General features: G+C 54.0%; 1 protein-coding gene across 1 annotated transcript in view; it reads left to right on the top strand.

Moving 5' to 3' along the window:
* Positions 1 to 7,022: 7,022 nt before the first annotated feature.
* The window catches only part of LOC149326300 (cytochrome P450 3A19-like), a 158,169-nt gene continuing 139,732 nt past the window's right edge, over positions 7,023 to 25,459 (top strand). The window contains exon 1 of the mRNA XM_089564533.1: positions 7,023 to 7,190. Coding sequence (XP_089420659.1) covers positions 7,023 to 7,190 — 168 coding nt within the window. The remainder of the gene's footprint in view (positions 7,191 to 25,459) is intronic.

Consider the following 25,459-nt stretch of genomic DNA (forward strand, 5'->3'; position numbering starts at 1 on the left):
GATGGCCTTTTGATGCGCGGCGAGCAGGTAGTTGTTCCGAGTGAATTAACCTCGCTCCTGGTTGGTTTTGCGCACGAAGGTCACCCAGGAATTGTGAGGACGAAGCAGAGACTACGTGATCTTTACTGGTGGCCGCGTTTGAATAAACAGGTAGAAGAAGCAATTCATTTTTGTCATATCTGCCAGGCCGCGGACAAGTCCGCTAAACCGTCGTTTGCACCGCTGCAGCCGGTGACGTTTACAGCGCTACCATGGCAGTAGTTAGCAATGGATATAGTGGGACCGATTGACTGGGCCCCTTCAAACTGTAGGTATATGATATCGCTGATCGATTATCATTCCAAGTGGCCTGAGGTTGCCTTTTCATCTACAGTAACGTCAGAGTGTGGTCGATTTTTTGCAGACTGTGTTCAGCCGAGAAGGCTATCCGGAAGAAATTTTCACAGATAATGGGCCTCAGTTTAGATCGCAAATGTTTGAAACATTCTTGAGAGAGAGGGGTGTTGCGCATCGTTGTTCTTCTCTCTACTATCCACAGGTAAACGGCGCGATTGAACGTTTTAATCGCGTGCTGAAAGATTTCATGCAGGTTGCCCGATTGGAACAACGGCCCCTCTAGGCTGCTGTGGTTGACTATCTCGGCATATATAGGTCCACGCCGCATGCGACAACAGGTGTGTCGCCAGCTAAGTTGCTCCATGGGCGTCAGCCAATGGCAAGACTCAATACAGTGGGTTTGCCGACAAGAGATGGTGTCCATGCCGGTTCGAATGTTCCTGCTAGGGCTAAGGCGAAGCAGATGTATGCAAAACAGTATACGGACAGGAGGCGAGGTGCGAAAAGACCAGCCTTTAGAGTAGGGGACTTCGTTCGTGTACGCAAGCCAGCAGGCGGTGGGAAAGCGTCGGTAAATTACATGGGACCTTTCAAGATTGTCGGCAGAAAAGGCAAAAATAGCTTTTTGATGAGCGACGGTCGTTGCTGGAACGCGTCTAAACTAGTTCGGGTTCCCTGCAATCAATCGCAGACAATAGAACAATGGGCATGGGAATTGCCTCATCACTACTCGGGTACCGCTGGGCCTGAAAGCCGCGCAGGCGCTGAACAGGGTGAATTGTTGCGATTGCCGGAAACAAGGGCTGAAGTTACTGAAGAAGTGGTTGCTCCTTTAGAGGATTCGGTGGAGCAACCTTTGCGTCGAAGCACTAGGGTACGCCGACCTGTAGAAAGGTTTGGGTTTTCTTTACCTGAACAATAAGTGTTTAGTTCGTGCTATTTTGGTTGTTGTAAATTACTATGTTGTATTTTCAAGCGGGAGGCGATGTTGTATCCTTCTTTCTTGTTTCAGTTTCGTTTCTTTCAGTGTACATGTCGTCATCGTCATTCAATATGATTTCCTATATAAGTGGCTTCACTGTGACGAATAAAGGAGAGTGTTTCTGCATACTGCGCTTGCGTGGTCCGGTGTCATGCGTCTGGTCTGAACCAGACACCACAGTTGGTTTAACTTTTCACTGGATGTAGGACTGGCCGAATGCCTTTGGTCAGGCTTTTGCCCTCCGTCGTCCATACGCCGTGAGGAATGCCAGAAAAGCACCGTACAGCGTCCCTTAGTGCGCTGTCGGGTTCGCGCCGGCGGGCGCTGCCCCTTGCTTTCCTCAGCGAGCCCCTTGCCGAGGACCACCTTTCATTTCCTCACAACACAGGCTTTCGCAATCCTCCACGTAAGCAGACTTAAGTGCCCTCAGAATTTTTGGCCGAGGGGCGTGGAGGGGTGAATGACGGAAGCTAGGAGAGACGGGGTCGGCAGGGCTTAGGTAGCCTACAGTACACGGACATTAGCTCGACTACTTCTCTTTCCTACTTCGCAGCGTTGCCAATCGCTTGAAAGTAGTCTAGGAACCTTGGTTCTGCTTCTTCTTCGCCTAGTGCGTTGTCTTCTTTTTTGGTCCGCCGCGTCCGCTTGCCAGCATCGGACCGCAGACTAGTTTGTAGTGAGCATGAACACGTGATATGCGGGCAGCGGACGAGCCGCTGACCGACGGTGCGTCGTGTGAATCGGCGTTACCATCATGCCCTCTGTTGGCTTTCTTCGTTGAAAGACTCGCCTCGCACGATGGGTCATCAAGAATATGTATCAGGACTCTGATGCCTTGGCTGGGCTCCAAATACCGGCCGAGATTGCCAGCATGTGCACCCTGGACACCGCTGCGCCGTCGACCGCCATCAGCGGCCTGCCTTCCTAGCAGGATACCTGAATTAGCGCTCTTTCTCACCGACCAGTCGTCGGTTTCAGACAACCTCTTTTATCACTGAAATTACCATGCTGATGGACGAATATGGCTTCTCATTATTCCCCGACATCTACGCTGTGATATCTGTTCATGTTGGGTTGAGTTGTCGTATGCTACAGATGGGATTAGCCTTGCTTATTCTGCCGGCAGTTGCTCCACCGTAGCGTCGGCTATTTGTTTATAATGTCCTAAAACCGGTAAGATGTTCTCCGCTATGCACACAGACACTTATAATAGTACATATTCCACTGCCGCAGTCACCATCTAGGCACACATTCACTCACAGCAGAACACGCATAATCCACTCCAGAAGTCACCATCTATACACACATTCAGTCACAGTAGGACATAGTCCATTGCAGTGCCACCATTCATGCACATATTCACTCACAGAGTAACATAATCCACTCCAGAAGACACCATCTACGTACACAATAAATCACAGCAGAACATAGACCGTCCCTGCTGTCACCATTTAGAGCCAAGATCAGTGTCTTGTTTTCATGCTCCCCCACAATGCGGTCATGCGAGAGCCTTAAAGACGTAATGTGAATCAGTCTTCCGATACTCGTGGCGACTCTACTCCTATACCACTCAGATGCCCCTCTTACATAGCAAATAACGGGGTTATGTCAACATCATATTAATCATCATCATCCTGACTATGCTCCCTGCAGGACAAAGGCTTCTCCCATACTTCTGCAACTGTCTCTGTCTTGGACAAGCCGCGGCCACCTTAGCCCGTAAACTTCTTAATCTCATCCGATAACCTAACTTTCTGCGGCCCCCTGCTTCGCATCCCACTCACGAAATCCAGTTCGTTACCCTTAAAAGTGCACCAAATAGGAATCTGAACTCGTCTTTTTACCGCGGGAACTCGATCTATACACGATCTGAGCATCCTTAGAAACTTCAAATTATTACGGCGAAAGCCTTTAATGCCTCATCGTTGTCGCCAGAAGGTTGCTGACAGAAGGTTGTCAGCAGAGGTGTCACGCTTTTTCTAGTCAGAGCAGAAAAAAAATCTTTGTGCATGATGGGATTCGAACCACCATCCTTCCATATATGTCTGCTTCCTGCCAACGTATATGTAGTTCTCCTTGTCTAGGACGCTCGAGAGTGTTTTCAGAAAGGTGTCGAATCAGACGGATGCCTCCCAAACGCCCTCCAGTGTCTCCAGCATTTAAGATTCCCAAGCAATTGTGTGCTTAACATCTTAACCACACATCAGCTAAAGGCTTTTGCTTCACCGCACTTTAGGTCAACAAAGTGCCCCCATGAATTTTTTTTGGCCTGTGCGGCTGATTTCCCTAATTTTCCTGATTTAAATCGGATTAAACGTCCCGGTTCATACCTTTTTTTGAACTCACCGCTGTCGTTAGGAGGACACAACCAACCTTTCAGCCAGTCCCGTGGTGGCTTGCCGCTCTGCCATCGACGGAGTGATACGTAGCGATCGGCGAAAGCAAAGAGTCCACAAGTATTTTTATTTCCGTGGCCGAATTTCCAGCTATGAGTATATGACTGGATCTGGTTATTCACGGAAAACTAAAAAAATAAAAGCGAAAGCGAAGCCACGCAGGCGACTGCCTGAAAAGCACTCCAAGCGTTAGTTGGCTCCTCCTACCTTCAGCGGTGAGTTCAAAAAAAGCGGGAACCGGGGCGCTTAATCCGACTGAAATTAGGGAAATCGGCCGCACAGAACAATAATCCGAAGTTCCTAAGAATGCTCGGAAGGTGCAGATCGAGTTCCCACGAAAAAAAGACCAGTTCAGATTCCTCTTTACCGCACCTTTAGAGCCCATCGGTTATCTTGCCTTCGCATTACATTCCCTGCCGAAGCCCATATCTTCCGCTTGATTTCTGCTAGGATGTCATTAATCCGTGTTTGTTGCCTGACCCACTCTGGTCTCTTATTTATTTACCTCTTATTTTCCTCTCTCTAAACGCTAAACCTATCGTTGTCCTTTCCATAACTCACTGAGCTGTCCTCAATTTAAGTTGAATCCTTTTCTTCAGCCTCCAAGTTTCTGCCCCTCAGGTAAGTACCGGTAAGAAACATCTCTCGTGCTTTTTTGTACTGTAGTAGCAGCGCCATCTCTACTCGGCGGGAAAGCGCGAGGAAGAAGAAGAGACACGAGCCGCATGACAAAAAAGGTCGGGCAGCGGGTCCGCACTCTCAGATCAGAATGAATGAAAAAAACCTTTCTTACAAGGGAGGGATTGCTCGCAGTCGCTGTTGGGGAATTATGAGAGATGGGGTTGGAGGTGCAGAAGCAACTTATAGTCGGTCGTTTTTATGGCCTTAGGAGCTGCGCGTCGGAATTCAGTCGACCTCTCGTACACCACTCGAAGCAGGCCACACTCACTACCGTATGCCGCCCTGGCATGTTGTTGTGCGCAGTTTCACTACGGGACCTCGGGCTTCAATCGCGGACCGTGCAAATTTGACCTTCAGCTGAGTTAGAGGTCAGACCATGAAAAAAGAGAAAAATAAATTGAATCAGTATCCAGGACTGGGAGTCGAACTCGCGGCTGCGCGGACAGATCTGCTTTAAGGGCCGCTTAGCGAAACCACTAGGCTATCGGCACAGCCAACAAGCCTCCTGTTGTTGTTGTTGTTGCCTCAAAAACATTAAGTTAACTGCAGCACACACTCGCGCCGTGCATTGGAGAGCGTTGTCTTCGTCAACTTCCATCTGCTCCGTCCAGCGGCACTGCCTGCTCACCATCGTCTTCTAGGTAGCACAAATCCGTGCTTTCACTCCAACTCGAATGTAGTAAACATTCTCTGTAGCTTTTATTGTACCCGGTCTTCTAGGGTAGCAATGTTGTCATGTGCTATGCGCTGAATTTTGTGTCTCCCTCGCGGCGAATATGAACAAGTGCATATAAGATCGCGTATGTCTGCTCTACAGTATTCTTAGCAGCGGGTGCATCTGATGTGCATAACTGCTTCGTGCCTGGCAAGAGACCACTTCTGATGTACGAGGGGTACGCGGCGTTTTGGAATGAAATTGTTTAAGATGAACTATTGTGATTGAGTGGGATCTCCCTGAGTGTCAATCGCCTGCGCTGGTGTTCCTTCCGATAGCTGACGCCTGTCGTGTGCTTTTATTTTGGCCCAAACGTAGCGCATCAGTTCTCTGCCGTGGAGCCTTCATTGAACATCTTTCGGTAATGGTTTTGATCTACCGGGTTCGGCAGTCAGTTGAGGTGCGGACCGTTCTACGTGTGATCAACCCCACCCGCTTGCACGGCTGTGCTTCCCCTACTTGTGCCAGTGTGACACGGCGTTCATATAATTTAGACATTTGTTCTCAAAATCTCGCATCCACTTCGATCTCTTCCTTATCTCATTCGCCCGGCGTCCTCTATCATTAGTGCTGTCAGCTCTGTTATCACTCCGCATTAGTTAGTTAGGATGAAATAGTTATTTGCAGTTCTCCGTTCTACATATCCCCTCTAACTGTCGCAATGGCATAGGTCGGCACACTCACTCATTAGTGCACTCATATTACCTCAGTCGTAGTCACGTAGGTGAGTGTGATTGTGAGTGAGTGGATGTTAGTGTGTGTGGAAATGTGGAAATGAGTGTGAGTGCGAGTGTGTGCTTGCGCCAGTGGACGTGGGTTTGAGTGCGAGTGGATAAGAGTGTGGGTGTTCATAAGTGCGAGTGTCAGTGGAGCTGAGTGCGAGTGGATGTGAATGTGAGTACTCATGAGTGTGAGTGAGTGCATGTTGGTATGACTGAAGATGAGTGCGAGTGAAGATGAGTGCTGTGTAGGAGTCGACCACTGTCGTCACCGGCGCGCTGTTGGCCGGTGACTCAGAGGTCGCCAACTCCTGGAGGCTTCCTCCTTGAGGAGAGGGGGGAGGGGCGGAATAGCTCTTTGGGTCGGCCGCCGAATTAGGGGCTGTTGAGTTGCTCTAGTGGCGCACAGACCCACGCCGCACCAAGGGCCGGTGTAAGGGATCGTTAGTGTACGCGGGGCCATCGGAACGTGGCTGGGAGCGCTCAAAGCGAAGCGTCTCCTTCCTTGGAACGCGGCCGCTCGCGAACGCGCCGGGAAGTACGGGTGTCCACCCGCCCCGCAGAACCGATTCGCGCACGTTCTGGCACGAATGTGTATTTGTGTTTGTTTTTATTTTTATTTTGTGGTGGAGAGAACGTTCTACTTCGCACATGCTGGCACGACCGTGCGTTTGTTTTTCTGGAAAGGGTGTTACCCTACGGTAGTTGGAGGGCTGACCATGCTCTCGATTAGCCAATGATATGAAGAATGTAGAATGATTGGGTGCTACGGAATGTGGGCCGGGCCATTAGGGCTTTAAAACTGGGCCCCGGAGCCGGAAGCGGGGTTCTGGGCTAAGGTGAGATGCTACGCATCTTCGGCTACGCCGAGTAGGGGCCTCCCCTAGTGTTAGCCAGTTCCACCTTTTGGTTGTTTGTCTTTTTGCCGTTGTATCTAACTTGTATATTCTGTAAACATTTGTATATAAATCTTCAGTTATTGCCTTTTTTATCCCTGCATCTCAACTGATCACAAGACCGTCTCTGACGGGGCACCCCTGGTGCGAAGAAATAAGCTTCAGTCTTCGAGTTACCAACCGTCTCTGGCGGGGCACCTCTGGTGCAAAGAAGAAGAAGAAGAGGCGTGTCGGGAACACCCGCTAGAAACCGTAGTGGCAGACGGAAAGAAAGAGGCCGCTGTCGTCCAGGTGGCAATGCAAAGCGAGGGTGACGAGAGCGTGAGCTCGGACAGCAGCGACAAAGAAGCTCCCGCGGTGGGAAAGAGAAGTGCGGCGGAGACATTCCGGGAGAGCCAGCGGAGTGACGCGACCTTGCAGGGAGCGTGGAGAGACGCCAGGGCAGGAAAGAAGGGCATGGCAACGGTAGATGGGGTCCTGTATCACAAAGATAAGCTTCTGGGCCAGGCAGTGATGCAATTGGTGTTGCCGGAATTCCACCGTGGAGAAGTACTGCAGTTGGCACACGAGTCAAATTGGGGAGGGCATCTGGGGTTCAGGAAAACGAAGTCCAGAATTAAAGCCAGCTTTTATTGGCCAGGCGTAGAAGACGAGGTCAGGCGGTATTGTAATAGCTGTCATAATTGCCAAACGAGATCGGATCTGCGTCGGGCAGACAGCGTGCCCATAGAGCCGTTGGTGAGGCCACGATATCCATTTCAGCGGGTAAACGTCGACATCATCGGGCCGCTGGAACCAGCCTCAGGTAGGGGCCACAGGTACGCACTATGCGTCATTGACCTGTGCACGCGCTGGCCGGAGGTCGTCTGTCTCCGTTCCCTCAGTGCTAAAGCCACCTGCGACGCACTTCTCACGGTGTTCAGCAGGACAGGCATCCCCGAGGTAATATCGTCAGACTGCGGAACCAATTTCACCGCGGAACTCACCCAGGAGTTTTTAAAGAAGCTGGGGTGCTCCCCTCGGTTTTCGACACCGGGTCACCCGGAGAGTAATGGAGCTGTAGAACGCTGGAATAAGACGTTCAAAAACATGTTGTACCATGTTATCCAGAAAGAGGGGAAGAACTGGGACAAGTTTGTACCCTTTTTGCTGTGGGCATACAGAGAGGTACCTCATGATACGACTGGGGTGGCGCCTTTTGAGATGCTGCTTTATGGAAGGCAGCCGAACGGCCCACTCAACATACTAAAGAACGCATGGACAGGAGAGAGTGAGTCCCCAGTAAGGTTGGGGCCCTCCCCGGCTCAGTACATGCTAGACCTGAAAGGGCGTCTTGAACGGGCGGCTGAAGTCGCGAAGGCAGTAAGCTTGAGGCAGCAAAATGCGTACGCCACGCAATTCAACCGACGAGCGACCGCCAAAGACTTCGGGAAAGGGGAGGCAGTCTTAATATTTGACGAACAGCGCCCAGGCAAGATGTTTCCTAAGTGGAAGGGGCCAGGCAGCGTCGTTGAAAAGTACCGAGAGCACTCTTATTTCGTACAAATGCCGGACGGCGGCCGGAAACTAGTGCACGCAAGCAGAATGCGTCCCTATGTGAGCCGGGTCATGAACGTGGGCGTAATGTTCGAGGGAGACAGCGCGTTCGGAGAGGTAGAATACGCACCCCGACAGACAACGGCACGGTCCGCGGATGCTCGCCTACCACGAGACGCGGTTACCCATTTGTCACAACATGAGCGAGACAAAATTCTGGCAGCCTTCGAGGAACAGGAGGAGCTTTTCAGTGAACGGCCGGGGGTGGCATCGGTGAAAGAACACGAAATTGTGCTTCAGGAGGGGTTCACGCCAAAGGGTCCCTATCCTTACCGCGTACCTGCGAGCCTAACAGCCGAGGTGGGCAAACAGGTGGACGAGCTCCTGAAATGGGGTTTAATCTTTCCTTGCGAGAGCCCGTATGCACACCCGCTGGTCTGCGTGCCTAAGAAAGACGGTACTCTCAGAATGTGCGTAGATTTCCGCAGGTTAAACGCCGGGACTATAGCTGACGCCTACCCGATGGCACTGCAACAGGAGCTGATCATGAAAGTAGGCAGAGCGAAATATATAACCCTGCTGGACCTTCGGAGGGGGTATTGGCAGGTGCCGCTAGCTCCATCAGCTCAGCTTCTTACCGCTTTCGTGTGTCACCGGGGGCAGTTTGCGTGGAAGGTCATGCCGTTTGGGCTCAAAAACGCCGCGCAGACATTCCGGAGGGTCATGAACGAGCTATTGCTCCCGCACTCTGAGTACTGCTGTGCATACCTCGACGATATCGCAGTGTTTAGTGAGACGCTCGAAGAGCATGTACGCCACCTTAGAAAAGAGTTCAAGACGCTTGGACAGGTAAATATCAAGGTAAAGTTAGAGAAGTGCCAAATAGCGCGAAAGTCCATTCGTTACCTAGGGCACATTGTTGGTTCGGGGCGGCACGCTCCTGACCCAGAGAAACTGGCAGCGATAAGAGGGTTGAAAGCACCCGCAACGAAACGGGAACTCCGCAGTGTTCTGGGACTGTGCGGGCATTACCGCAGCTACGTACCGAACTATGCTGAGGTGGCAAGGCCATTGACAGAGCTCACCGGGAAGAGGATTCCAAATAAGATTCCATGGTCGCAAAAAGCCGAGGATGCATTTCGACAGCTCAAAACGGCGCTCTGCGAAGCGGTAGCCTTAGCTACGCCGGACCCCAAAGGATCATACTGGTTGTACACGGACGCGTCTGCCTTTGCCGCGGGAGCCTGCCTTTCACAACGAGCGGAGGACGGCTCGGAACGGCCGATCGCGTTTGCGAGCCACAAGTTCACCCCGGCGCAGACCCGTTGGTCTACCATCGAGAGGGAGGCATTTGCGGTGATTTGGGGACTCAATAAGTTTGATCACTGGCTCTTCGGTGCACCTGTCACGGTCGTCTCCGACCACAATCCTCTTGCGTACCTTACGCTTAGCACACCACACTGCGCGAAGTTGACGCGCTGGGCGCTCGCGCTCCAGCGGTATAATGTGGTTGTGCAACACCGAAAGGGTAGCGAACACACCAACGCTGACGCCTTGTCACGCGTAAGTAATGATTGCTGGGTTCTCGACAGCAGTGCTCCGCTGGCAGCGGAGCGGGAGGGGACTCCCCTCGCCACTTCCACATGACGACTACGCGAGTGTCTGTGCGTGTGTGTGTGTGCGCGCTCGTTCGCGAGCAGGACGAGGGTGTGTTCTTGGAGGTGGCGAACTGGGTGCAACGCACCAACTTGGACGCTGTGTTACGGCGCACGGCAGGAATGCCACTGTGTGTATTTAAGTGTGCATTTTGCGTAATGTTGTGTTGGTGCCCGTGTGCATTTTTGTGTTTTTGGTTTTGTTGGCGCCAGTGCTGGTGTAGCTGCGGCATGTCACCCACAGTGTGGTTTTGTGACCCGTACCGATCCCTTTGTTATAATTCTAAAAGTGGCATTTGAGCCCCTTGTAGAATCTTGGGAAGGGCGTGTAAGGGATCGTTAGTGTACGCGGGGCCATCGGAACGCGGCTGGGAGCGCTCAAAGCGAAGCGTCTCCTTCCTTGGAACGCGGCCGCTCGCGAACGCGCCGGGAAGTACGGGTGTCCACCCGCCCCGCGGAAACGATTCGCGCACGTTCTGGCACGAACGTGTATTTGTGTTTGTCTTTATTTTTATTTTGTGGTGGAGAGAACGTTCTACTCCGCACATGCTGGCACGACCGTGCGTTTGTTTTTCTGGAAAGGGTGTTACCCTACGGTAGTTGGAGGGCTGACCATGCTCTCGATTAGCCAATGATATGAAGAATGTAGAATGATTGGGTGCTACGGAATGTGGGCCGGGCCTTTAGGGCTTTAAAACTGGGCCCCGGAGCCGGAAGCGGGGTTCTGGGCTAAGGTGAGATGCTACGCATCTTCGGCTACGGCGAGTAGGGGCCTCCCCTAGTGTTAGCCAGTTCCACCTTTTGGTTGTTTGTCTTTTTGCCGTTGTATCTAACTTGTATATTCTGTAAACATTTGTATATAAATCTTCAGTTATTCCCTTTTTTATCCCTGCGTGTCAACACATCTCGAGACCGTCTCTGACGGGGCACCCCTGGTGCGAAGATCAAGCTTCAGTCTTGAGAGTTAAACCAACCGTCTCTGGCGGGGCACCTCTGGTGCAAGGGAAGAAAAGAACCTGTGAAATTTACTGCCGGGTTTCTAATGCAGTGTCCGTGAAGATGTCTTTTGTGTTCGGCGGTATATTAGTTCTGGTCTTTTTTCAAAAGCTTGCCTTGCCATCGCATTTCCCCTACTGATAGGCCGCTGTAACCTTCGTTCGATCACCGGCGTCTCCCAGGGGGGTGTCATGACATTCCCATCAGCTTCTGTCTCCATTTGATTCAGCTGTCCCATGCCATGATCTGCTTCCGTTGTGTCGTGTTTCCTAGTCGGGACCGCATTCGTACTTCCACTTCGTTGATTATGTGTCGTATGGGGTGGTATGCTTACCTGCCTAAGCACCTTTTCGTTCCTCGTGTGTTTCGGCAAACCAGTAATGGTGCGAAGGGTGGCCTTGTGCAACTTTTCGGTGTCTTCGGGGTCGCAATCGGAAAATCAAACATAGGTGCCCGTACAGAATCCTTCCGACCGCGACTGCTCTATCGAGTGTTTGACACGATTTGTGCTGTGCTCCACCGTACTTGTTTTACATTCTTCAGAAGGTCTGCCACTCAGAAGCCCCGTTCCACCCGAGTGTGCGAATCGATTTCCGAGAACTGCTGCAGCCAACGATATGCTCTTTTGCCCGTTTTTAGATGTGATGTCGTTCGCCAATGTGCAGGGTGACCAGTTTTTTTGGCGTTCGCGGCATTCTTTCATTCAATGCTGGTCAGTTGCGTCGCTTCTGGCAACAGCTGTAGTCTCAAGGTGACTCAGCTGCCGTTAAGGCTTTTGACTGCCGCTTGACGTTCAGTCTGCATGCTCTCTTTGTTTGAATAGTTTAGCGCTTCCGTCCACATAGTAAAGCGGAAGCGCTGGAACGAGATATGCCGGCGCGCTTCACTATTTACGCAGATATTAGAATAAAAAAACACTTTCATGGAGTCCAGCAGACGAGTGGCTCGGGTCCTGTTTCCGCCTGCACTCTGCAGCTGATGACTTGGGCGAGATCCCTGTGGCCCTTACTGAGACTAGGTAACCAGTGAGGCCGATCAGGACCCACTCTCTACGCAGAACGCGGAACGCAGCTCGGTTCCGATTCCCACGCCTCAGGCCCCGGGACCCCTCTTAGCGGTTGCTGGGGGAGCAACTCAGTGCATTGGTTTCCCCAAGTCGAGGCCTCACCTCGACCTAACCCGCATCACGACTGAGTCCACACGGTATTTACACGTTGTCTCCTCCCAACCTCAGACCAAGGCTGAAGAGATCGCTGATATCCTGGCGCGGTTCCGGTTCAACTCCTGGCAGATACCTATAACCAGCTCAAGGTGGCGCTTCTCACACGCGCTCTGCAATGTCGGAGTGAACGCGTATTCAACAGCTTCTGTCCGCTGAGGAGCTTGAAGACCGCGCCCCAGTCAACTACTCCGTCACATGGTGCAGCTTCGCGGCGTACGATCTACAATGGTGGACGACACTGTACTATGTGAACTGTTGCTCCAGAACTTCCGACAAACGTTCAGGTGACCCTGGCCACTGCCTCGACAACGTACCTTTCTAAACTCGAGGTCAGCAACTTCTCTCCCCATTTGGCCGCCCTCAGCGCTAGCACCACCCCTGCCCCTCCACCTCCCCTCTCCACCTGCCCTTATCCAAAGCAGGCGGTTCCGTTTGCATCCATTGCTCAGCTCTTCAATTGCCTGGATCAGCTGATCGCTGTCGTGTCGCCCACAGGTCGGCGATGGTCCCATTTGCCTCACCGACGGCGCTCACTGTCCCGTTCCAGTCCCAGGAGCTCCGTTCGGCCTGTCTATCTCAGCCACTGCTCTGCTGTTACAACCGCTGTTTCAGCGCCGGCGCCCGTCACAGCTCCCATGCTCTTCAGCGGAAAATCGGCCAGCCGACCGCAAGCGGCGACGAGCGGTCAGTCTTGAACCCTGTCACCTCTTTTACGCGAACAACAAGACCAACGGCGCCTTATTCGTTATTGATACAGGTGCCCAAGTCAGTGTCTTATACGCTATGCGCCACGACCATATTTTGAGACCGCTCACCAACCTGCTCGCCGTGAACGGCACATGCATTCCTGTCTACAAGCAGCGCTCTATGACATCGAACTTGGGTCTCGTCGAGTTTTTCAATCGATTTTCGTGGCAGTCTACGTCCGCACGTCTATCGACGATGGCGACTTCCGCATTCATCCTCTCTCACCATGGCCTTTTTGACGACGTCATGTCTCGCCAACTTCTGGATTCGACCAATCTCCTCTCGATCGAAGGTCGTGCAACGCAGGCAACTAATAATGCGGCTCATTTTTGTGCCGTGGTTGCCGATCGTCCGTTAGGCTCTTTGCTCCGCGAGTACCCAGCATTCCACGCAAACCCGATTGCACTCTGCCTGTGCGGCCTGAGGTGCGTCACTGTCTGGCCACTACTGGCCCGCCTGCATTATCCGCCCATGTCGCCTTGCCCTAGACAAGCTCAAAATCACTCATGCCGAATTCGAGCACATGCTCGAGTTGGGAATTATTAGACCATCTTCCGCGTTCACGTCTGCCAGACCCCGATATAGACCGTCGTGAAAGCTATTTAGTGCGAAAGCCCTATTCCGATGGGTAAACCGCGAATACCTCCTTGCAATCTTGGTGGGTTCTTTCCAAATAAAATGAATAAATAAAAAAATCAAATAAATATCCGAGACTGCGATTCGAAGCCGCGGCGGCGCGAACAGATGGGCGTCGCTGCCCGAGAGCACTAGGCTATCGCCGCAGTCGATCGCGCCTCGTGTAAACTGCAACACACTGTCGCGCTGTGCATTGCACATCGTGTTCTTTATCAAATAATAATGCTATCAAGCTAATACTCGCGCTTTTAGGTTTCTAACGGCAGTGACAGAGAGATGCGCGCTGCATGCGTTCGCGTGGACAAAGCTGCGGCAGAAGCAGGGCACCAGAGCAATACGCGTTGGCGTTGACAACACTTCGGCAGAAACGTGTCACTGGAGCACAGGCAGTCGGCGTATAATGGGTAAATTGGTATAGGCGATGAAAAAGTTTAACACGCGCATAACCGGGTCCTTGTGTCAGTGGACACCTCAATCGCGCTTTCAGGTACGTGGCGATGGTGTCCACCTGAAAAAAAGAATGTGCTTTCGCTTAATATTTCGTGGTTAGCAATGCTAAACCGCCAGTCATTTTTTTCTTGTTTCCCGAACAAAAACCTAATCACACGGAAAACTTATAAACTTGGCAATTTTTCACCTCTCACTTGCTTATTAATACAGATAACACATGTGGGAATCCTGGCTTTCCGCCGTCACCTTTGCGCGGCTTTGCCGACCTCCCCCGTTGTTTCTCCTCTTTCCCTTGCTCCCGCCTCAGGCGGTGGAGAGGCGGCTGGGTGACTAATCACTGTCATTTAGCCACAGCTCCGCCCCGGCTCCCCAAGGGCCTTTGCCATTGGCGCCTTTTGGCGGGAATTCGGGATCCGCTTTGGGGCGGCCGCGCACCGCGCGACCGTCCGAGCGGGGCCCAGAGAGAGAGATCCCTCCGAGACAGCGTAAGGTGCGTACGCTACTGTTTGTCCGTGCCGGCTTTGCCGCTCGGACCAGTGCATACTCGAGCTCGCCCGCACGTGTCCTCTGACCTGCAGCGGCTCGAGCCTGTCCAGCGGGGTCCAGCGACCTCCGACAGGCGTACATTGCGTTGTTTGCCCACTCTCTCTCGCAACCGGCCCAACGGTCGACACGAGAGAGGGATCACAGCACTGCCGCGGGGACATTCTCCTGCAGCGGCGTGCTAGCGGCGCGCATTACTCGAGTCGCTTCGTGCGCGCAGCGGAGCCTTGCTCCTCGCGCGCCCCCGGGACGGGGTGACGATTGAGTGTGTGTGTACTGCTGAAGGACGACGTAAATAAACGTCTCCTTAGTGAACTTGGAGGCCTATTTCTTTGCGGCGAATCGCTCTCCTCCCAGCGGAGGTTGAGTGCACGGCATCGGTGTCCCAGTGTGTGTGTGGTGACGGCTGATCGGGGCCCTTGGCTCGCGCGAAGCTCGAACCCGCGGTGGGTGGTGGCCTGTGTCCACTTAGAAACCCACAACTGGCGCCCAACGTGATAAGTCATAGGCGCTTACACCTTTGATGACACATTAGCCGAGCAGGTCGCCTTGCCGATCACGCTTGCGCACCATGTCTACCCCCAGCGGGGCACTCGGTAGCTACATGTCGGCTCCCTACGGAGTTGTAGCGTCGTTTGATCCGCTGGCTGCTGTTCCTTCGAATAGCCAGACACCGTGGTTGGCCGCGGCCCCCGTTGGGGTTTACGGCGCCACAACCCGAAATGTCGACCACGCGGCTCCCATTGGAGCTGTATCGGAAGCACCCTGCGGTGCATCCGCTGGTCACATGCCTCAGCTGTGCACGCTTTCCGCCCAGTGCGAAAGCAGTTCGTGTCACGCTGCCGCAACCGGCAGTTTCGAACAGCAGCAGCCGTGCCCCGCGAGCAGTCAATTCTGCTCTGGGAACGGCGAGGCGCTGGCCCGGTTCCCTGTGGAAACCGCGCCGCGCCGCTTGCCTCCCTCGTTCGTGCAGCCCGCCCAAACCTCCACTGAGGCCGGGGCGCAGGCGCTGCTAGCCACTGCTGCCCAGATGATCCAGTCGCTATCAGGGGCTGTTGGGACACTTTTGGCCACGCCGAAGTTGTCTCACCCCGCGGTCAAGTTGCCCATGCCAACATACCGCGGGTATGATGACCTACTCAGTGCCCGGGATTTCCTTGAGTCCCTCACCCATTTTCAGAGAACTATGGGTCTCACTGAGCAGGTGGTGCTTGCACACATCATCCCCGCAGCGCTGACTGACACGGCAGCTCGGTGGCATCGGCTTTCCGGCCACCGGGCAGCGACTCTCGAGGAGTTCCGTGCAGCATTCCTGCGCGAATTTCTGCCCGCTGACTACGAGCGTAGGATGCGGCGAGAGCTGGAGCTCCGTACTCAGGCTCCGGATGAGTCGCTGCTAGAGTATGTTCGGGCGATGGAAGACCTTTTCTCGATGGCCGAGCCCACAGCCTCGAACGAGGAGCGTGTCGAAAGGACGATCAGGCAGGCACATCCGACCTTTTCGGCTTACCTGCGCGGCGGCCGATTCCGAGATCTGGAGGAGCTGGCCGCCGAGGCAAAGCGCGTTAAAGGCGACATTCTCGCCGCGCGCGCCTATCGTCCGCCACCGCCGGCAAGCGAGGCCCTTGAGCCACGCTGTGCATGGAGAGGGGCCTTGCCCTTACCCAACCGGCGACCACCCGCACAGCCTGCCTTTGCAGCTGTTAGCGGGCAAAACGAGGCATGGGAGTTGAGCGACAGAGCTCTCGATCCCTACTCGTACGGGAGACGGGCAGCCTGCGCTGCACCGTTTTCCGAGCAGCGTGCTGATGGGCGCCAAGCGCTCCAACGCACAGCGGAGGGGGAAACCCGACTCGGCCGACCCTTTGGTCGTGCAGCGGGCGGACCCAGGCAGGGAGAGGCGCCATTGTCCCGCGACCAAGCTCGCGGCGGTGTGCGCTGTTTCCGCTGCCAAGAGAGGGGCCACTTAGCAAGAGAATGGACCGTAGCCAGGCCTCCTGCGAGGCAGGGAAACGGCGGCGGGGGTCGGTCGTAAAGGGACCACCGGCCCAATCTCTGCTAATTCCCTCTGCGTGCAGAGCAAGCTGCCTTGCTAATGCGCACGCGCCGTTTATTCCGGTCACCATTGCTGGCCGCGAATTTTCGGCGTTACTGGATACGGGAGCCAGCACTTCCTTGTTCGGTGAAGAGGTGTTGTCCCACTTGCAAAAGCACTCTGTGCGCTTGCGGGACTGCCGTACGGCATTCAACCTTGCGAAAGGCGTAGCCCATTCGGCTGGCGCCGCGAGGCTGACTGTCAGGTGGGGAGAGCGGACGAGACGCACGCGTTTCATCCATCTCCCAGGGCTCAGTGTGCCCATGATTCTCGGACGGGACTTTCTCCTGAAAACCGGGATCGTGGTGGACATTGCGAATGGCGGCTATCGCGACGGACCATTTTCCCAGCTTAAGCCGTTCATTAGCCCACCGGCGTCAGTATCTGCCTGCGCAGTGAAGGCGTTCGGAGAGTGCCACGCTCAGCGGTCAAGGCCACGCCCTTGTGTCGAGCGTTCCGTCGTTCAGCCTCCCCTTTGGGACCGAGCGGCGCGGCACGACCAGGCACCACATCCGCTGGCCGCCTGTGCGGTAACATTGGATGACACACAGAAGGCTCGTTTGACAGCGCTATTGCGTCAGTACGATGAGCTCTTCACGGATCAACCTGGCTATACCACTTTAGTGACCCACAAGATCCACACTGGAGACGCGCTTCCATTGAAGTGCAACCCTAGACCCGTCAGCCTTGCGAAAAGGCAGGTGATTGATGGGTTGCTGGATGAGATGCTGTCGGCGGACATTATCCGCCGCTCGTCCAGCGCCTGGGCGTCTCCGGTGGTGTTGGTGCCTAAGAAAGATGGCAGCCACCGTTTATGTGTGGATTATCGCCGTCTGAATGCGCTGACTCGCAAGGATGCCTATCCGCTCCCGACGATCAGCTAAATCGTAGGAAACCTGGGCAGCGCGCGGTACTTTTCCACGCTAGATGCCTCCAAAGGTTACCTACAGGTCCAGATGGCTGACACTGACCGGTCCAAGACCGCGTTCACGTGCCACAGAGGGCTGTTTGAGTTCACTCGTATGCCCTTTGGTCTCTGCAATGGTCCTGCTACTTTTCAGAGGCTCATGGACCGCGTCCTGGGGGAAGCGAAATGGTCCCACGCCATGTGCTACCTGGACGATATCGTGATTTAGTCACGAACCTTCGATGAGCCCTTAGGCCACATTGCCGACGTGCTAGAGAGGGTACGGGCTGCTGGGATGACTTTGAATCCTGCGAAAGCCCAAATAGCGCGGACCCGGGTTCAGTTACTAGGGTTCACACTGGGCGAGGGCTCCATTGAGCCTGATGCGGAGAAATTTCGAGCCATACTCGAATTTCCCGCGCCCAAGGACGTACGCGGCCTCCGCCGTTTTCTGGGAATGGCCAATTTTTATCGGTCGTTTATCCCGTCCTGTGCCCGCGTGCAGGCACCCTTGACCAAGCTCTTGGGAAAGACTGCAGCGTGGCGATGGGGGCCCGAGCAAGAGCGATCCTTTCGCCTCCTGTCTAGTGCCATTGCCGAGACAGCGCAGCTCAGGCTACCCGACCTGACCAGACAGTTCGTAGTCCAGACTGACGCGAGTGATCTGGGTTTAGGAGCAGTTCTCCTACAGGAATTCGATGGCGTGCTGCAACCGCTGGCCTTTGCCAGCCGCTCCTTGCTGCCCTCGGAGAGGAATTATTCCGTGACCGAGAAGGAGTGCCTCGCCATCGTGTTTGCACTGCGCAAATTTGACGTCTACCTTGATGGAACGCAATTCGTGGTGCAGACAGACCACAGTGCGCTCAGCTGGCTGATGCGGCTCCGCGAGCCTGCGGGTCGGCTGGCGCGCTGGGCTCTCCTGATACTGCATTACGACTTTTCCGTGCAGTATCGAAAGGGGAGCACAAACGTGGTAGCTGACGCGCTATCCCGTGCCCCACTCGCCAGCGGCGCCTTGACGCCTGTAGGCGGAGGGGGCGAAACAGCGGACGAGCCGCCGGGCGGCAAGGAGGGGGAGCCCGCAAACTGGTTAACCCATTCCGCTAACCAGGCAAGCAGCACTTCGCAAAGCGGACGAGAGGCAAAGCTCTTCGTGAGCGCCTCGGAAGTGCCGACGCGAACGGAAATTTTGGCTGCAAACCTGAGTGGGGACGAGACCATGCTCCCCTCTGGGATGACTGGAATCGTTTTCAGCCGTAAAGAGCTACTGAAAGCCCAGCAAAATGACCCCTTTTGTCGCGAGGTGAGCGACGGTCTCAGGGAGACGGAGCGCCGTGACGCTACTTGTATTGTAGCGGGCGCAGGGGGGTAGAAGCCAGCGTGTGTCGCGGCGAACCCCGGGGATTCATATTTGCTGGACAATGACGGGCTCGTGCTGAAATACATAGCCACCGATGACGAGTCCATCGACCCGTTCAAGGTGGTTATCCCCAAAAGTCTGAGGGGTGCACTGTTGAGATTCTCTCATGACGAACCACTGGCCGGTCATCTGAGTGGCTCCAAAGTTTTTGCAAAACTGAGTAAATCGGTGACGTGGCCCGGCATGAAGCGTGACATTTTCCGCTATTGCCGTTCCTGCCATGTCTGTCAACCGGTGAAGTCACGGGGCGGCAAGCCGCCTGGAATGATGAAACCGATTGACAGTGTGCGTCCGTGGCAGATGGCCACCTGCGATTTGATGGGGCCTTTCCACAGGAGCAAGCAGGGGTTCATTTACCTGATGGTAGTCGCTGACCACTTTTCCAAATGGGTTGAGTTGTACCCCCTTCGGAAAGTGTCAGCACGAGCGGTGCTGGATAAACTTCAGGAAGTGTTCTGTCGGTTCGGCTTTCCGGAAAGACTGATCACGGACAATGCGTCCTATTTCACCGCTCGGGTGTTCGGTAACCAGTGCCGTTCCCTCGGAATCGAGCACTACACCACTTCACCCTACCACCCCCAGTCCAATTTGACCGAGCGAATCAACCGAACGCTCAAGCCAATGCTTGCGGCCTTTGCCGAGTGTCAAAAGGATTGGGCAGACCATTTGAGCGAGTTTGCGTTCGCCATCCGAACAGCTGAGAATCGCTCAACTGATTTCTCTCCCGCCTTCCTCAATTTCGGGAGGGAGCTGGCGAATCCGATGTCAAACGTCGTGCAGAGCCAGCTCGGGGATGAGCAGACGCGGGCAGACTGCTCTGCTTATGCGTCGACGCTTCGGGACCGGCTTGGTCGGGCTCTCAACAGAGCAAGGCAGAGTTTGGCGGCAGCCAGAGCCCAACAGAAGGCTCAATATGACCGCAAGCACCGCCGCCTGACTTTTCAGGTGGGTGATCTTGTCCTGAAGCGCAACCACGTTCTTAGCGATGCGAGCAAGGGGTTCTCAGCCTCGCTCGCTCCTAAGTGGCTTGGTCCGTACCGAGTGGTCAGAGTCTGGTCGCCACTCGCGTACCTGCTGGAGGATCCCCTTACGGGGAAAACCAGCCGTGCCCACATCGCAGACCTGAAGGCCTACGCGTCACGGTCTGACGAGCTTGCGCCGGTACCCATTGGTATCAAACGCAAGCGCAAAGGCACAACTGGTGCTGCGGAACGCAAGCGTACGGAGCACCGGTACAATCTGAGGCGACGGTCACCGGTGTGATTTATGCCGGACGGCGGACTTTTCCGCAACCGAAGGCACGCAGCCTCAGCTAGCTGGCGAGCTTTCTCGTCACTCCCTACCCAGGCGAAGCACGGTGCGTTATTTTTTTTGGTTGTTGTTTTGGCAGCATGCTCAGTTCCAGCCTTGTGGGTTTATCAGTTTATTTATTTGTTTTGTTTTAATCTGTTTTCTAGCCACTTTCGTTTCCTGCTGGCTCGTCTGCTTTTGTTCTAACGTACCCAGATGTACATAGGCAAACTTCAGCCCGCTCGTGCTTGCTCTTATCTTCTAGAAGGAATAGATTGGATTAGGTGTCGTTTGTACAGCGCTCCTTTTCTCATTTCCGGCCCGACTGTGGGTGGTTGGCTCGTTAAGGAGCCGTGTGTCGCGGTGCGAGTTTTGTGCGGCCCGTATGGAGGGGAAGTTGGCGGGGCGTTTGGGGCGATGGGGGGCGGAAAGTGCACCCTTTGACCCTCGCCGCGGCGCCTCTGGACGTTTCTGATGAGCGGAACGTAGCCACCGACCGGCGTCCGAGCACGTGCCGGTGTTTGTGTTTGTTGCTGTGTGCGCGCGTAACCATGAGCCAAGGCGACGCCTGTGAGTTGTGCCGTTGTGTGCTTCTGCGTGAGCCCGAGGATGAGAAGGACCCCTCGCTGTGGCCAAGGTTACACATCAGGACGCCGCCGAACGTCCCGCCCGTTTCAGCCAGCGTGAAAGGGGTGCACTAACTCTCTTGTGCCCGAACGTGATGTCGTGCCCAAGGGCGCGGGGTTAATGCTCTGCCGCGGCCCCGTCGTCATCAACGGAAAGAAGACCGCCATCAGTCGTCGGCCCTCCCAACCCGTTCAACTTCAAGTCTGCGAGCGGTGAGTCGCCGACCGGCCCACTGGGCCGCGCCATCGAACTTTGAGGCTGACATCCACCTGTCACATAGTTGTACAGTTGAATTCACATCGCCTTGTGTACCGTGTATATAATCTGCAAGCTGTTTTGATTTACTGAAGCGTACGCAAGTGTTTGTTTGTTTGCCTTGTTTTTCCTTTGTTTGTGGGTTGTTTTTTTTACGTTGTTCTGGCTGGAACTGAAGTGTAGCTAGTTTTTTGTGTGTGTGTATTCATTTCTTTATTTTGGAACTGAAGTGTAGCTAGTTTTTTGTGTGTGTGTGTATTCATTTCTTTATTTTGGAACTGAAGTGTAGCTAGCTTTTTGTGTGTGTGTATTCATTTCTTTATTTTGGAACTGAAGTGTAGCTTATTTTTTTTTCTCTATTGATTTCTTTAATCTGGTCGCGTGCTTTGCCGATGGGTAGGAGGGCATTTAAGGAGAGGGGGATGTGGGAATCCTGGCTTTCCACCGTCGCCTTTGCGCAGCTGTGCCGACCTCCCGCGTTGTTTCTCCTCTTTCCCTTGCTCCCGCCTCAGGCGGTGGAGAGGCGGCTGGGTGACTAATCACTGTCATTTAGCCACAGCTCCGCCCCGGATCCCCAAGGGCCTTTGCCATTGGCGCCTTTTGGCGGGAATTCGGGATCCGCTTTGGGGCGGCCGCGCACCGCGCGACCGTCCGAGCGGGGCCCAGAGAGAGAGATCCCTCCGAGACAGCGTAAGGTGCGTACTGTTGACGCTGCCACCAGTTGTTGGCGAAGATGGGTCGGTTCGGGGTCGTTGCTAGCTCGCTGCTGCTGCTGCTCGCTTGACGGAACCGTGGTCAAGCTTCGACACCCGTTCCCACCACCACCAGGACAGGAGTGCCGCCATGTCAAAGAGTTAAGTGATGGGAGGAAGATTACAAGAGGGTTTATTTACATCTTTTTACAACATGGTTAGAGACTGAAGTGAGAGCTCTAGTGAGGCTCTATGGGAGGCTCGAAATGAGGCTAAGAGAGGCTATATGGGAGACTCAGAGAGGCTTGAAGTGAGCTGCTCTGCCGCATTCGTTCTCGACATTTATACTGTTCGCCTTCCCTAAATTCCCTAGGTTGAGGACGCCCACGCCGGGGTGGGAGGGGCCCAGATCACAAACAACAAAAACTTGTGCGCACAAACACACCACTGCACTTAGGGCCACGCCCCCGTCACATGTGGAGTCTGAGGGAAAGAAGGTTGTCGAGGTAGCGTTGACTGCGGTAGGTGATGGCCTCCGGCCAGTCGAAGGTTTCTGCGGGTCACCGACATCTGCTGATAATCAAAGACACCCGCCGCTCGAGGCCGGAAAGTGAGGTCACGAAAAAGCCGAAAGTGGTTCCTCGTGCTTGGGTCGGAGATGATGCCCGCCAGCTTGTCGCGATGCTTGGCACGCCAAAGAGCAACAGGAGACAAGGCCCTTTGCTCCCTGGCACGGTCACGGCAAATGGGGAAGATAACGTTCGTCTCCCCGAGGCGACGGCGGCGTTCTACACGTGCAGGCACTATGTGAAGGGGGTCTGGATTTGGTCCTGCACTCCAACCGTGCAAACTCCGTAATTGAAGCCAGCTGTCACCTGGGTCCTCTCAGTGCGTGCTCTCTGCTCGCAGCCATACACAGTAGAAGCAGGCGTGCTGGCGGCCACCCGGCGAGACTTGTTGACATCGATCTTAATAGCTCCTCCGCGGCCCGGAAAACCTCGAATGGCCAGCGTTCCCCACCGCTGAGCAGGAAGAGATGGGCTCGCGTCCACGTTGATATCTTGGCTTGCAACATCAACTCCCAAGGCAAACCCAAAACACCAAACCACCAACACAGGAAAGCATAGATGGGACGTTCCAAACAACAAAGCACCGCTCCACGCGCAAGCGTTCGGAATTCACTGAAGACCCACCAGGCTTCCTTTTAGTGCCAAACAAAATCCTGCTCCAGAGTACTGATCTCTCAATTTTGCCCAAATTTAGAGTCAAAGCGAGCGTCCGCGTCACATCTTAGGTCGCCAAAGACAGACTGCCACGTTGTACGATAGGCGGTGGTGTGTCAAAGCCTACAAATTTTGAATAGAAACTGCATTCCTTATCAATAAAGCTCTGATCCCCAATACCACCCGAATATCGAAAGTCTGCTCAAAATTTGGCCCACGCTCAGTTTAATCTTCTGGCTCTTCTCAAAGAACCTTGATCGCTCGAGACTGAGAATCAACTGCTCCAGTCAACCTCACAAAGATACGACTGCTCTTCAGAATCCGTACTCATTCCAGTACTGACGCAAAACTTCTCTTAAACTCATTGTGTCAGGCACCATAACCTATACACAAAGCTGCCACAGCTGTTCTCTACAAAATTCTGCAGCCACTTCAGTTGGTCAATCTCCGAATACCACAATCGGCTGATTAACCACTCGCCAGTAAACAAGAGTACACAGATATGCACAACTATGCGCACTTTCTTTGCCTTCGCAAGGCATTAGCTACACTTCCGTTAATATAGCAGCAACATCTTGGTATCTCAACCAAGTCTGACACGTCTGAGTCTACTATCGATACAACAGAAACCTGTGCCAGCCTTCAAACACAGCAAAACTTGAATTCTCTGAACGGTTCCAACTATGCAGACAGCACACAGTCTACTCAGGAATCTTCGCTAAATTCCTTTAAGTGCCCTTATTTCTCAGTAGCATGGCAAACTGAACTCTCATTTCTAACTCAGACTTTAATCTTTCTCAATTTTAAGTGAAAACACAGTAACGTCCAATCACTCTAAATCTTTATCTCAAAACAAAGTAGCCTTTCCCTTCTCGATTTAGCCCACAAAAAAAGGAACAAAAAACCAGCTACTTGGAATGGCTCCGCGGGGGGTGAAAGCTGACTCACCTCCGCCGCGTTGAAGTGATTAGCCCTTCAGACGCGCCCTCTGGGGTCGCGCTTTGACTGATGACACTGCTGTCATTTCGTTACAAAAGGCTCCTGAAAAAAGCCATCTACGACTTCCTCTGTCGTCTCCGCGCCCCCTCGACACGCTCAGAGGGCCTTGGTAGCGCCTGCAAAGTCGAGAACCGGCTCTTGGCGACGCACAGCGACCAGCGCGGGAAGCTGTTCTTTGTTGTCGCCCCCAGCACGAAGCTCGGCTGCCCTTTCGCCCTGCGCGCTTCCGGGAATCCAGTGCCGAAAGTGAAGGACGCATCCTTTTTTTTTCAACTGCGCGCGGTGAACATGCCTGCGTGCTGGGTCTCTGTTTCTCAATCCCTGTGCTCGCATGCGCTGACGGTCGCGCAGCCTAGCGCTTCCCGGTCTCTCGGGCCGCTTTGCCTTTTCCCTTTCCGCCTTCTTGTCAGGTACGGGTTGTCTGGGCTTTCCCACAGGCCGATGCCCTTTGAAAAACCCCCCTCCTGCTCTGCTTGGAAGATGCGGTCTTCCCTTTCTGTTACCGCGGTCAGGTTTACAACAATCCACGCGTGTCGCCTGACCAGTAACTTTAGCCGCAAGCTTGCGAGCTCTAATGCGGGAAGGCTTCTCTTTCCCTTCTGCCGCATTTTCATCTGTGCTAACACTAGCACCTGTCCGCACACGTGAATTTAGGGCCTGACATTTCATCCGTTTCCTTTTTGTCCTCGCCCTCTTCCTTTTTCGCTTTGGACTTTCCGCGTGCACCGCATGAGCCAAGACTGTTTCCTCCAGCCCTTGACATGCATCGCGTGATCCTTCCTCAGTCACAAAATCGACCTCTTTGCCTTCGCAACAGATGGTCATCTCCACAGAGCTGACAGACGGACCTTCAGCTGCCCCGGAAATGAGCAGTTCGCTCCCCTGAGGGTAGTCCTCTGCAGCTGGCTTATCGCTCTCAGTGCTTTCCTCCGAAACGCACTGCTCTTTTCGAATCGGGCTCTCTTCCTGTGTCTCAGCCTGGCTTTCAATACTGCGTTTTAACTCAACAGCAGCTTCGCACTCTTGATACGCCAGCTTCGCCGAGATATCCACAACACTGGCTTGGTCACTCACGCTCTGAGTGGTTTCCTCTGAAACGCACTGCTCATCTAGAATCGGGATCTCGTCATTTTCTCAGCATGGCGTTCAATACTGCGTTTTAACCCAACAGCAGCTCCACACTCTTTATTCGCCAGCTTCGCCGAGGTAGCCACAACATTGGCTTGTTCACTGACGCCGCAGTGACGCTTTAACTCACAGTTGCCACGATTCTCAATCACTAAAGGGCTTCCCTTTGTTTCCTTTTCGAAACGTCTACCTTTGGGGAAGTTATCCCTTTCACACCCGTGCCGGTTAGTCGCCTGTACAGGCCCCTTTCTAGCGTCCTCGCGCTTAACCAACTCGGCCACGGTTCCTACTCTCACTGCACACCCTCTATTCG

The sequence above is a fragment of the Amblyomma mixtum genome, chromosome 10 (assembly GCF_055824585.1).
Source record: "Amblyomma mixtum isolate Tamu chromosome 10, ASM5582458v1, whole genome shotgun sequence".
NCBI lineage: Eukaryota > Metazoa > Arthropoda > Arachnida > Ixodida > Ixodidae > Amblyomma > Amblyomma mixtum.